Source organism: Lepidochelys kempii, chromosome 3, assembly GCF_965140265.1.
Source record: "Lepidochelys kempii isolate rLepKem1 chromosome 3, rLepKem1.hap2, whole genome shotgun sequence".
Lineage (NCBI taxonomy): Eukaryota > Metazoa > Chordata > Testudines > Cheloniidae > Lepidochelys > Lepidochelys kempii.
The window spans coordinates 134774592-134789139 of record NC_133258.1 but is presented as its reverse complement, the minus strand read 5'-3'; the positions used below and the strand labels follow the sequence as shown (position 1 = coordinate 134789139).

The window sequence follows — 14548 nt, the reverse complement described above, 5'->3', positions numbered from 1 at the left end:
TAAAAAGGGAACAAAGAGGACCTGGGGAGTTATAGACCAGTTAACTGAACTTTTTGATACTTGGAAAGATACTGAAACAAATCATTAAATAATTAACTTTTTAAGCACCAACAGGATAATAGGGTGATAAATAAATACATTTGTCAGGAACAAATCATGCCAAACCAACCTAGTTACCTTCTTTGACAGGTTTACTGGTTTAGTGGATGTGGGGGAAGCCATCAACATGATTTATCATGATTTAGTAAAGCTTTTAATGTCCCAAATGACATTCTCCTAAGCAAATTAGGGAAATGTGGTCTAGATGAGATTATTATAAAATGAGTGCACAACTATATTCAGAGTAGTTGTCAATGTTTCACTGTCACTCTAGGAGGACATATCTAGTGGGGTCTTGCAGGGGTCAGTCCTGCATCCAGTACTAGTCAATATTTTCATTAATGATTTGGATAATGGAATAGAGAATGTGCTTATAAAATTTGCAGGTGACACCAAGCTGGGAGGGGTTGCAAGCACTTTGGAGGACAGGCTCAGAAATCAAAACGACCTTGACAAATTGGAGAATTGGTCTGAAATCAACAAGATGACATTCAGTAAAGAAAAGTCCAAAGTACTACACTTGCCAAGGAAAAATCAAATGCAGAAAATGGGGGATAGCTATTTAGGTAGTACAATAGAAAAGGATGTGGAAGGTATGGTGGATCACAGACTGAATATGATTAAGGACTTTGTTGTTTTCAATTTTTATTTTTTAAATTTTCCAGGTTTTGTCAGGTTTTATTTAAAAAAATTAAAAACAGGATAAAATTTATAAAAAACTAAAATGTAGGGCATGGGGAGGTGAGGAACGGAGGAGTGCCTGGTTGGGAGTGTCCTCTGTTTGTCCATGTTGAATGTAATCAGTTGATGATCACTGGTCCCTAGCAACCACCAACTACTAGTCCAGTGAATAATTCATCTTTATCCATCATGATGAGGTCCCAAACAGAGCTACCACATGTTGGATGCAGTATCTTTTTACGTTAGAAAATTATCATCTATGACTCTTAGAAAGACTGATGCTTTACTAGTACAATTCTCAGCTAAGTTGTCCTGAAGGCTGAATATAAATCTAAACAAACGTGATTTTAAAATTGGCTGTCTTCAGATCTCAGCTGTTTCATACTTGCCTATTACTTTCAGCTGTGGATTCCAAACATAATTGGTGTTTATAGTTGTAAAGGGGGAAAAAATAAAATGAACAGTTACTAACATGCCATCTCATTTCACAATGTCTTCAAATTTAAGGCAGGTCAGTCTTAACTCCAGTTTTAAACTGTCCCTTTGTGTTTCTCCTACTTCTGAGCATGTGTTGACAAGCTTTCTGTTTGCTGTTTCTGAGAGCTGGACTGCATTGTTGGGGTCCTGAAGTGAGCTGGCTGCAGCAGGGTTGCCGCAACAGGAGGGGCCAGGGGGCCATGGTCCCTCCCACGTTTTAGCTGCCATAAGGGCAAGCGACGGGTGGGGGGGAAGGGGCGGAGAGGAGTGAGCAGGGGGCATGCCCGGGGGGGAAGAGGAGGTGCCAGAGTGGGGCCTCAGGGGAAGGGGTGGTGCAAGGGAAGAGCTTGGGGAGAAGGGGCGGAACAGTGGTGAGGCCTCAGGAAGAGGTGGTGCGAGGGTAGGGGCTCCAGGAGAAGGGGCAGCATGGGGGGATGGGGCCATGGTTCAGGCACCATGGGCCCCCCGTCTTTTATGGACCTTATGCTGCTCCTGGGCTGCAGTCCATGTGGGGAGCATGGAATAGGGAGTCCACATTCTCTGAGTAGGACCCAAATACCAATGTTCAAAAGGCCCACCTTCTACCCTTGTATTATACCATTTATGAAACTACATTTCAACATTGTTGGAAATTCCTTCTGATTTGGGATTAGAAAAGACAATTGTTCCACACCTTTCCTTCCCAAAAAAGGATCTACGGGTAGAAAGAGGGAGAATTCAGCTCTTTTTGCTCTCTTATATTTTAGTCCAGATAAGGGTCTATCTTCACCTTGGTGTCAATCTATGTAACTCTCAGATTTATCATTTGGAGAATGTAGTGTGCTGTTTAGAACTAGTCCCTACTAATGCTGTTGTGGACCAGTGCTGGGTGTAGGTTGGGAGTCTTGAAGTTCCTGTTGGAACTTGCTAAAAAGGAATTGTAACCGCAGAGCACTGGAGGGGAAAAACCATGCTAAATCCCTGCTTAAAAAGAAATGTAAGCCTCTAGGGTTTTGAGGAAATTTTATTGTTAGCTGTGTAATGTCAGGTGGCCTGTGAAAGCTTTAAATAAGTAACTTTATTGGCTCTGCCAAGTAACTTTTTATTAAATATTTCCTTTCTTACATATTTGTTGTTTCAACATCTGCTTGGTGGAAACCTGAATTTAAGAATATATAGTCAGGTGTTTCCTACTCTGGGCAAGTACAGGCTCACTACGTTTTTTTTTTTCCTTACTCGCTCTCAGGCTTTTCCATGTACAGAAGTTCAACTTTTATAGTAGCTGACTAAGTCTGAAGGTGCTTGTACAGAATGCATTTTTAAAGTGAATTTCTTTATGCACAGATTAATTTCCCATGTGGAATTTTCATCCTGTTTAATATCATATAGATGCAACTTGTCTAAAAATGCATGACACTCTTTTTGGACAGTCTTGTGAATATTGAATGATTTTAAAGGGCAAATGTGCCACCCTGCAGCTGGGCGGCAGGGGGACACGACTCTGCTAAAAGTAGCAGGGTAGGCAGGGTAGGCACTGCTTGGGCTGTCGAGGGCCATGTAGGGATATATGCCTGGGGACGTACACGCAGGCTTCAGGTGTGTCTTTGAAGCAGTGCCTCGCTGCCTGTGCTGCTGTCTGTGCCCGTGCAAAGAGGGCTACCTAGGTGTGTACGCTACACATCGCTGTAAGGAGTGTGTAATGTGGATGTACCTATAAAGTTTATCTTTGTAGCACTTCCGGTGACCAGCTCTGGCCAAATTCGTCCCTGATCTAATCCCGTTGACCCCCAGTTTGGCCCTTTCTTTCTGGCGGAGGCATTGCAAAGATAAACTCTGCAGTGTACAGGGCTGGAAGGAGAATGGAGAGTACTTCGCTGATGAAAACAAATCCAGTGGCTCTCTTCTTCCCTTCCCCTTCCCCAGGGATGGGGAGTCAGCACTCTGCAAATCTAAGCACCTGAGTGGGTGTCTGTTGCCTTCTTTTGTGCTTCTTGCTCTCTCAAGGCAGTGCTCCTACTCACCTTTAGCTCTTTCCTAGTGCTTGTGTTAAGTGCAAGTGGCATGAAACTCCCAAAATCTTGTGACCTATGTACATGTCAAGGCGACTGGAGTTGTCTCCGTTTTTACTGAATATTTTGATTCGTTGCTGCGTAATACGTTGTCCCATTGACGATGCAGCCGGTAATATGGGGTTGGGCATAGGGCTGTTGATCAGCAGCTGTTGGTTCCATCAGCGGGGGAGAAAAGGGTTGTAAATGGGTGCTGTGCTCCGATTGTTGGCTGCAGGGTCGGGAGGGTTTGGGGATAAACAGTCCAGAGTGTAAAACCGGTGGTGGTTGTGGCTCTACGTTTAAACCTTACGTTCACAGAGAAACTAATCTAAATGATCCCAACTGTGTCAGTGCTTTTCTACCAGGGCTTTTCATGTGGAAAAGAAGAAAAGTGACTCTCATCATAGATCTTGCTGTGGCAGCAGCTTTTACTGATAGCATTGTAATCTATATGTCTGTACTGCTGAGAGAGAAGCAATCCAGACCTTGCTCTCCAGTCACCCTGTCCCTCCTAGAAAAGAGCCCATGAAGGGCTAGCTCTTGGTGAGCACTCATGCACCAGCTGTTAGAAAGCTGCTGTGGCTGCAGGAGTTCCAGATTCAAATATTTCTGGGGACAAGGGGATTTCAAAATTTATTTTAATTCTTTTTTGCCTCTTCCCTTTCTCTTAGACACAACAAGTGGGAAACGGGGAGTTGTGGAGAGTGATAGAAGTAGTGTTGGGCATGGAATAGCTGTTGTTACTGTAGGAAATGTGATAGCAGACACAGCTGTAAGTAGATTGTGTGATAGCTGCTGCAATTAGCCAAAACTTCTCCTCATTAATCTACAAATGTATTTGGCTCCTACTGAGTCACAGGTCCCATCTGTTGCCAAGTGACAACAATCCCGGGTTAGTTTAGTGGGATACTGAATTATTCCCAGTGCGTTCGACGGATAGTTCAGCCAACATGTTGATAGGCCTGTACAAGGTTATTTTCCTGACATTTTGTCATCCACTCTTTGATTAATTATAAAAAGGAAAAATCTTTTGGATGCTAGTATTTGTGTTGTGGTGACTTCTCTGTTGCATAGTACAGTACATTTTTGGCCCAAACCTGCAAGGTGCTGAGTCAGATGAAGCCCTTCATTTGTAAAATGGCCTTGTCCTGCAAGGTACATAGTGTAAGTAAGTACAAACAGATAAATAAAACAAAGGTTCCTTTGTAATTTATACCTTTGAAAAATTGCTTTTCTTTCTCTGAAATGTATCTCTAGCTGCAGATTAAGTAGAGGGAAATTTAAACGTGTAAAATCTCATTTTTAATTTTGTGTTTATCTAAACTTACAGCTGTCGAACATGTTATAAACCATTGTGTGATGGGCACACACAATTGTGATATTCCTCAGCGTGCCCAATGTGTGTATGTTGGTGGCTCTTCTTACATCTGCACATGTCTAGATGGCTTCTCTGGAGATGGACGCTCCTGTGTGGGTGCGTAATGCCATTTATTTATTTAGTACCGTTTTGCTGATTATTATATATGCTAGTGAGCCAGTTGATACCTGCCTTGGTTTGATTTTTAAATCACTTATTTCCAATTTTCAAATAGAAAGTGTCTTGGTTGATAAGTCTCCTGACAGACATAAAATCCAACCCTTATATTTCCCCCCTCATTTGTAACCCAGGACTCATTACAGATGTGGTTGATAAGTAGCCTGTCTCTGAAGGGAAAGTTGCAATAATCTTAAACAGTTGTTAGTTTATGGTCACCTAAACAAAACAGGTCAGATCCTCAGTTGGTGTAAATCAATGTAGAGCAATGTCCGTTTATATCGGTTGAGGATGTGTCCCACCGTGCCTGGCACACTGAATTTGTAATAGTAACATGCTTTTTTTCGCATTGCTTGGACTATAGTGCAGTGGTGGCTTCCCATAACTGTATGCACTGGAACCTTTGCCAGCCAAATCCTAACCATTTTATAGGGTCCACCAATCTATAAATCTATTGCTTCAGAAATCCAGAATATTTTTAATAATGTGGGTAGGTAGCTGTGTTAGTAAACTGTCAACAATGCTTTTTTTAGAATTTTCTGTATAAATTTTGCATGCTTTACCTCTAGAAATCAAATCCTAACCTAGATATGGGTAAAACTTTCAAAAGCAACAAAGTGGCATAGGAGCTGAAGTTCCATTGAAAATCAGTGGAATGTAGGCTCCTAGGTGTTAGCCACTGTTAAAAATGAGACTTCTGTTCCTAAGCCACTTTGGCACCTTAAAAAAATCCAAACCAAACAACTTAACTGTGATCTGTAAACTATTGTATATCATGAGAAATTATCTTGCCTGATATTCTGTTTTACAGATGTAGATGAATGTCAACAGAACCGCTGTCATCCAGATGCTTTCTGCTACAACACTCCTGGGTCCTTCAGTTGCCAGTGTAAGGCAGGTTATCGTGGGGATGGTTTCCAGTGTGTGTTAGGAGGTAAAGTTTTACAGTTCTTCAATTTGGGATCAGAAATAAAGCTCGGGAATTAGAGGACAAACGTTTAACCTATTTCATCGCTAGAACAAACTCTCCTGTTTCTAGGGTCTTCATCTTTATTACCATTTCCCCCCTTTAAGTGTCACCAACTTGGCAAATATAGCTATCAATCTGTCTTGTGCAAAAAAAATATTAGTAGCCTTATCGTTTTAACGTAATATTTCAGTGATCAGTGGCTAGTGTCCAAGCATTCTGAGACTCCCAAATGTATTTAGGGCCTGATTTTCTAAAGGTCAAATAACTCGGGCTGTATGTAGTGGGTGGATACCACAATTGTGTATACACAAGGCTAATTAGGCATTGAACTGGCTATTTGCTCATACAATCCTAGCAATGGGGTTCAAATTCAGCATGCCATTGCATTCACATATTTATTCATTATATTCACATCATATTTATCTAACTCTTCCTTAACAGCACATGTGGTGTGTCAAATCATCCAATATTTGTAGACTTTTCTGTACTAACTAGACTCACTGGAGAAGATTGAAGCCAGATTTGCAGCATTAATTCTGAAGCTCTAGCTTTTGTCGCCTTTTAAGACAATGTTTCATTATTCTTTTAACTTAGTTTTCATGCATGAATACCTATGTATATTGATGGAAAGTTATATAGTGTTTCTCACCTCATTAAATATTTCTCAAACTAACCTGAAAATGAGAAGTGAGTTTTTGCCAGAGAAGGAACTTTTAGGTAATTTGAAACCAAACTGAATTTTTAAGATTCTAAATTTTTCCATAAATCAGAGATGTAGAAATATTGCTTTGACATCTGTTGCATCCCCTTTGTTACAGCAGAACTAATGGTTTAGTATTTACTGCATAAAACAAATGTCTACTAAACCTTTCAGTTTAAATCTACTATGGTTAATACAAAGTGACTTTTAGAGTATAGTAGTAGCTTCATAATATTTTTACAACTATGTAGGATGACTTCTACTGTATTTCTTTATGGAATTTGCCTAGATGCTTTTAAAAGTCTGGGCCCAAGGGCCTAGTGCTCCAGCTGCACCTTAAATCTGCTGAGTTTAATACCCTATTTGTTTGGCTGGTCACCATGATTTTTCTGAGTCCTGTACCTTACTTGACCTTCCACTTTCAAGGTAAAATATCTTGCTGTATATGGATCTATCCTAAAACAGTGTTAGTGGTAATATAATAGCTGGTAGGGTTTTTAGTATCCAGTGTTTTTAGGGCTAAGAATCTACTAGGGTTCATTAAACTTTCTGTGTGTCTGGGGTTTTTTTCCTTATGATTTCTGCTGTGAATTAGGGACATATCTAAACCACCAGCATCAAATTAGTTCAGTGCATAAAGTTTGATTGCAAAAACTGCTTGGTAGGTAAGGAGCTTATCCTTTGCTAGTGAATTAAGTCTGATTGGAATACAGTAGAACTCTATTACTTCGCACTTCACTAAGCTGCAACACTGGTAATTCTCACAAAAAACCTTGTGGTTACTCCACTCTTCAACAGAGGAGTAATAGCAGATGCTTTAGAGAGGCCTCTTGCCCATATGCTCAGCGTTTAGCTGATCACCATATTTGGGGTCGGGAAGGAATTTTCCTCCAGGGCAGATTGGAAGAGGTCCTGGAGGTTTTTCTCCTTCCTCTGTAGCATGGGGCACAGGTCACTTGCTGGAGGATTCTCTGCTCCTTGAAGTCTTTAAACCACGATTTGAGGAATCCAATAGCTCAAACATAGGTGAGAAGTTTTTCGCAGGAGTGGGTGGGTGAAATTCTGTGGCCTGCGTTGTGCAGGAGGTCAGACTAAATGATCATAATGGTCCCTTCTGACCTTAGTATCTATGAATCCATGAATCTATATTGCTAAAACTTCATTAGTTTTACAAATATACTTTGATATGTTTAATAGTTATGAAGTTTTATCAGTAATTAAAACCAAAATATACTTGTCAAAAGTAGTTCAAGTACATTTTCTAATTTATTTTTTTAACTGTGCTTTGTTCACTTTATTGGCTGACTTTTAATATGTGGTACTCCACACTGGATCTCCCAGTCAGAGTATTTTAGTGAGGATCTACTGTATTCAAATTTACAATCTATCCAGGCTTTTCCCCTCCTACTTCTTCCATACCAAGGTGAGATCTCATTGACCTAAACTAATTCACTAATACCTCTCCAGGTAGCTATCAGCTTGGAGATTTTCATTCAACTAATTGCTCGGTCCTTGCTACCTATAGTCTTTTCAGCAGCTTATACAACTGGCTGCTTATGATTTTTTTTTTTTATCACAAAAAAGTGAGTCTAGGTACTGCGGAAATGGGCCTCTTGAAACAATTAGACTGACAAGCCCAGATGGGCCCAAGCCACAGAGTTTGGACTTAGAGCTGAACTTTACTAATAAGCATCAAGATTTCAGTTTTAAGAATGGTAGAGTCAGAAATAAGCATCTGCTGAGTCTAATAGACAAAATGATGCTTTATGCAGCCTTTATTCTCATTGATATAAAATTAATCTTAAACACTGGGTTCCATACAATGAGTAACAATCTATTTTATGCATTTTCTTTTTCTTTTTTTTTAACCAGTAAATGGTAAATCATCTCTCAGAAGTAGCTGTTGGAAATTTCACATTCATTCCAAACTTAGCCACCTTGTTAATGAAAGAGTTGATGTGAGCATTGACATTCCAGCAGCTACTAAGAATGTCTGAACTTCATTATTTCCTCACGCTTCATTTTTTCAGTTCAAAAAGAAACGGATGTCTGAGCCCTCCAACCCCTGCAAACCTCAGAGGCTATGTTTACTAAACAGAAGGGGAAAAAAAGATTCTTAGGTTGGGACCTATGGCCACTAAATACAACTCACACAAGTACTGTTAGTGTGTATAATCTTTCATATGAGAAATGAATTGACAACATAAGTCTATTTACTGTTTGTAGTATATCACTACAAATGCAGGATGACAAAAGCAAAAGTAAACTGATAAATAAGGGTGAGTTTTTAATGTTGACATTTTTAACCTGCTCTTTGAGACTGTTCAGGACTAGCAATTGAAAATCCCAGTGTAGTCTCTTGTGGTACCCAGAATGAACTGTCCAAACAAGAAACTTAAAGTAACTATGAGATTACATAATGACTCTGGGCACAGTATGAAAACATTTGCTGTAGCTTCCATTTGTGAATGAAAATGTGATTGAGTTGGTAGATCAGAAGTTGAAAATATTTTAATGGCTTATAACACTGAATATCTGAATTTGGCATGATTACAAAACCAGTGCATAATCAGTTTTGGTGGGTGGCGAAGGGGAGGAAGATGTCCCATACAACTTGAAATAAATTGAAAATGACAGGGATGCTGAAAGTGTGATGGAACAAAAATTAAACCGCTGTTGCTGTAGGAAGGATATCCTTACACATTCATAGACTTCAAGGCCAGAAGACATCACTAAGACCATGTGGTCTGACTTTCTTCATAACACCAGCCACCTCACCCAATAATTTCTGCATCACCCAGTAGTATTTGCATCAAGACCATAACTGCTGTTTGATCTATAGCATATCTCTTCGACAGACATTCTGTCTTGATTTACAAGACTTCAAGTGATGGAGACTCCACCACGTCCCTAGGTAAGATGTTCCACTGGTTAAGTAGTCTCACTGTTAAGAATACATGCTTTAGTTCTAGTCTGAATTTGTCTAGCTTCAGCTCCCTAACGTTGGATCTCATTATGCTATTTTTGCTTGATTAAAGAGACATCTAACAACAGAAATCTCTTTCTCCATGTAGGTTCTGGTAGACTACGGTCAAATCACCTCTTAAGCTTCTCTTGGATAAACTAAATAGATTGAACATCTTAGGTATCTCTCTGTAAGAGATGTTTTTCAAACCTTAAGTTATTTTTGTAGCTCTTTTCTGAGCCTTTTTCCAATTTTTCAAAATCCCTTTTGAAGTGTGGACACTAAAATGGGTCAGAGTATTCCAGTACCGTCTCACTAGTGTCATGTACGAAGGTAATATTACCTCCACACTCCATGACATTCCCCTAGTTATACATAAAAGGATCCTATTTACCCTTCTAGCTGCAGCATCACATTGGGAGCTCATGTGCAGTTACTTGTCTACTGTGATTTTTCAGTCCTTTGCAGAGTCACTGTGCTCCAGTACACAGACCCTGTAACAGGGTGGCCATTTACCGAGCTCCCCTTCCTGGACTGGGTTCTCTTTACAGGTACCTACCCCTTTTAGCCCCCTCTTACAGGCTCCTTAAGAACTATGCCCAGGATTTCACATGAATAACAGCACTTGCTGCTTGGGTTTTATATCTAAAACAATTCATTTCTGTATTAACACCACCCCTGCCTGGGGTCAGTTTAATAACAGAAATAGGTCCTAACAGTCCTCAGGGTCCCAAAATAAAGTCCATCATCACACAACAGTCCATACTCAACTCTAGTGTCTAGGTGTTTCTCTTACAGCTGGAGCTCATCTTCCATCCCAGTCTGTTCTCACTGTTCTTCCTAGCTGGATCTCAACCTCCTGACATGGCCTCTAGCCCAAACCCCATCCAGGTTTCCTCACAGCCTCCTCTTCCCTGGGCTTCTCTTAAGATCACAGCTCCCTTGGTCTCAGGGTCTTCCCTGAAAGAGCTGTTCACGTTCTGCAATCTCCAGAGCCTCCCCACTTCATTCTTTTTCTGGTTGTTTTCCATGGTGAAGCAAACTTGATTGGATAGTTATAGCCACGAGGAGCTCCTAAATACCTCATGGTTTATGTTCTCCCATTCTGCCCTGTATCTTTCAGGTAATGTACATTGTAACAAAGCCTTTCTAATACTACCCTTTTCCCTGATATTTTTACTAAAAATATTATAACTTTTGTTAGCTTAAGCCATTGAAATTCCTCAAACTTTTCCCTTTCTTTATCAAAACCCTTATATACCCATAAAAGGTGATCAACTGTTTCTTCTACCTTACTTCACATACATAGTCCATCTTTGTGTTTGTTTATTCAAAAAAAAATTTTGTTTAAACCACAGTGGCCAGTTAGTACTCTACACAAAATCACTTCATTTTTCCTATCCGGGCTCTGTATTTCATTATCCTCTACTCAAAAGCACAATTCAAAAAATCATCTTCCTCTTCTTTCATTGATCCAAATTTTTTGCCACTTCTCTCTTTAAATCATTCTGTATGAGGTGTCATGCTGTCTGCGGGGGGCTCACAAGCATGAGTGCCAACTTTAGGGTAGACTGTCCAGGAACCGGGCACAAATTCCAAATTGTTTGTGTTCTATAATTAGATTTTACCAACCAATTAACAAATGTGAACTCCTAAAGCACTCTGACAGCCTTAACCTGGAGTCACACACAGTCCCATTTGGCGCCCCAATCTATCTTGTCACCCCTGGCAAGCGTGCCTCTGTGATAAATGGTCGCTTTACACCAAAAATCACAGCAATATTCAGGTTACTCCTACTCCCAAAGGACCAGTCACTCACCCCAGGTCATTTTGCGCTTTAGATCTCAAACAAAAGACAATGCTTCTAGCCATGCCTATAAAAAACTAACTAAAGGGTTATTAACGAGGGAGAAGAAATGAGTTCTTTACGAGGTTAAAGCAGGTAAGCATACATGCGCAAAGATACAGTCTTAAGTTCAAAATGTTATAGTAGCGTCTATAATAAGCAAGCTTTTATGTCTTTTGGTGCTAACCCAAGCCAAGCTGCTTGGGGATCGCTTGCTTCTGTTTAGATATCTCTGCCCATCACAGTCTAGACAGCATACAGAGACTCTTCGTAGTTCCTTCTGGTGAGAGATTTTTATCCCCATTTCCCTAAAGCCAAAGCTGATGGGAGAACTCTTCGTGGGTGGATGGGGGGGAGCAATCGACAAAGTCTTTGTTCCACAATGGCCCATTTGGATTCAGCAGTCCTTCCTGATTGGCAGGAGGTAACGCCTTCTGTAGGAATCTAGCATTTTGCATTAGATGGTGGTTTTTTCCTGTTTGGTGAGTTAGAGTTTCAGAACAAATATTTTACAGTTATAGCGCAAACACTTAAGTATTATCTTTATAGCATGGGACATATTGTAAGTATTATATGCAGCGCCCTACAAGCATTCCATAAATTTTAAACACTACACACATTCTTATAACTTTAATATCTATTTTAACTATACTGACCCACAGGTAAGGCAGGCTGGTTTCCAACTATGCATTTGTGAGCGTTCAGTGAGGCCAATTCCTGTTTACTCAGGGGTATTTCTCAGTCAATCCTTCCATTTCTTACAGTGCTTTTAGCAACTTTGTCTGCCATTTTGTTTCCTGTTATCTTCATATGTGTTGGCATCCAGGCTAATGCTATATGTATTCCTATCTATCCTAACTCTGTTGTTAGAAATATAACTTCATGGATTAAATCACTTCTACATGTGGAAATCCCTTTTATTAGTGCCACAAGGCCTGATATTGAACCCAAAAACATGATCCCTGCTGCTGAACGTCCATCCCAGATCAGTGTAACACACTAGCATTATTGGCTAGTTTGGCCATCACAACAGCTACAAAATCAGATATTCTTTTAGATGTACTAATTCCTAATTTTGGTGTACAATGTGCTGTCCCTACTTTTCCTGATCTGTGTTTTTTTTTTCTTTTTTGGACCTATCTGTGTATATTTGACAAAAAAACAACTCCACTTTTCATCTATATACTGGGTACACTTCATTTTTTTTATATCTATTATCTCCTTTTTACCCTTAGATTTATAAAATAAATCTAAATCCACATTTGGACATGTTCCATCCATAATGAATGTTTCCATGACGAAAAGTTTTGACTTTGTTTAGCTTTTCCTTGTCTTTCAACTTCTGCGTCCACATATGAACTCAAATGGCATGTGGAGTTCTAACCATTGTGTGCTAAAGGTCACGTATTGAATTCCCAACAATCCCCATCCATTTGTTTTGGTAGTTTCATCATTGCAATTCCCATTAACTTTGTTAGTTCCATTGTAAACAGATTATTAAAAATCTTTTTAACCCTGAATTCGTATTGATTATTACAATTATAAAATTACTTATTGGAGTGCGACATGCATTTGTCATATATAACACATTCTTTATTTAGGCAGCTACTTAGAGTTAATTACGGAGATGGAAATTAGTGAAATAAATTTTTTTTGAACTTTAGTTAACATATACAAATATAATTGAAATTCTAGAAAAATCAGTGACATAAGTAGGGTTATCAGACAGCAAATGTGAAAAATCAGGACTCGGTGGGGGGTAATAGGCGCCTATATAAGACAAAGCCCCAAATATAGGGACTGTCCCTATAAAATCAGGACAGCTGGTCACTGTAGACATAAGTATAAGAATAAGTATAGTAAAATCCAAAACCAAAAACAACGAGGAGTACTAGTGGCACCTTAGAGACTAACAAATGTATTTGGGCAGATGGTTTTGTGGGCTAAAACCCACTTTATCAGATGTATGGAGTGGAAAATGCAGTAGGAAAATATATATAACAGTACATGAAAAGATGGGAGTTGCCTTACCAAGTCGGAAGTCGAGAAAATTCAATTGACGTGGGCTATTATCAACAGGACGAAAAATCACTTTTGTAGTGGTAATCAGGGTGGCTCATTTCAAACAGTTGACAAGAAGGTGTGAGTAACAGTAGGGGGAAATTAGTTTTTAGTTCTTGTAGTGACTCATTCACTCCCAGTCTTTATTCAGGCCTAATTTGATGGTGTCCAGTTTGCAAATTAATTCCAGTTCTGCAGTTTCTCATTGGAGTCTGTTTTTGAAGTTTTTAAGAATTGCCACTGTTCAGTCAATTGTTGAGTGTCCAGGGAGGTGGAAGTGTTCCCTGACTGGTTTTTGAATGTTATAATTCTTGATGTCTGATTTGTGTCCATTTATTCTTTTGTGTAGTATAAATATAGTATAGTATAGTAAAATGGTTTCCTGTGTTCATATTTACAATCCTACAGTGTCCATACTTTCAACCTTATAGAGACTGTTAGAAACAAAGATGGAATGAAACGTAAGTGGAGCACATCGGGAGACAGGTCCCAAATCAGGTAGCATGCTATTCTGGAACTTGCTACACCCAAGAGTTTAGGTCACAGGCTTTTATAAAAGAACTTACTTGATACACTTTTATAATACAGGAATGTGTTATACATACAATCAGTTGATTTATTTGCTTATCATTTGAGGTTCAGACTGCCTGACTCTGTAGCCCAGATAAAGCTTTTTTTTCTCCTGCTGGAATGTAGACACCATGATATCTTCTCCCCAACTTGTTAGCTTGATAGCTTTATGTATTTTATAAGTAAATGTGCCTTCAGTGTCTCTGCCAGACCAGGTTGATCAGCCAAGCAAATACACATTCCATTATCTAGGGCAGAGTGGGTGGGTTTATGAATTGCTTTAAGAACATAATTCTAGCACATATCCATAACTCTTGGTATATACCCAATACATACATCATGGAAGAATATTAGTGATCAGCGAGTTACTAGTTTTCCAATGATATATTACTTGACACCTCTTGTGTATATATCATGACTAGGGCCCTACCAAAATCCCGGTCCATTTTGGTTAAGTTCACGGTCAGAGGATTTTAAAAATTGTAAATTTAATGATTTCAGCTATTTAAATATGAAATTTCATGGTGTTGTAATTGTAGGGGCCCTGACCCAAAAAGGAGCAGTGGGGGATCGCAAGGTTCCTGTAGGGGGGGTTGCAGGACTGCTACCCTTACT

At 39.5% G+C, this 14548-nt stretch overlaps 1 protein-coding gene across 1 annotated transcript in view; it reads left to right on the top strand.

Annotated features, from left to right (window-relative positions):
* NID1 (nidogen 1) overlaps nucleotides 1–14548 on the top strand; it is an 88019-nt gene that overhangs the window by 35809 nt on the left and 37662 nt on the right. Inside the window, exons 11-12 of the mRNA XM_073338168.1 lie at nucleotides 4618–4761; nucleotides 5633–5755. Of these exons, the coding sequence (XP_073194269.1) occupies nucleotides 4618–4761; nucleotides 5633–5755 (267 nt within the window). The remainder of the gene's footprint in view (nucleotides 1–4617; nucleotides 4762–5632; nucleotides 5756–14548) is intronic.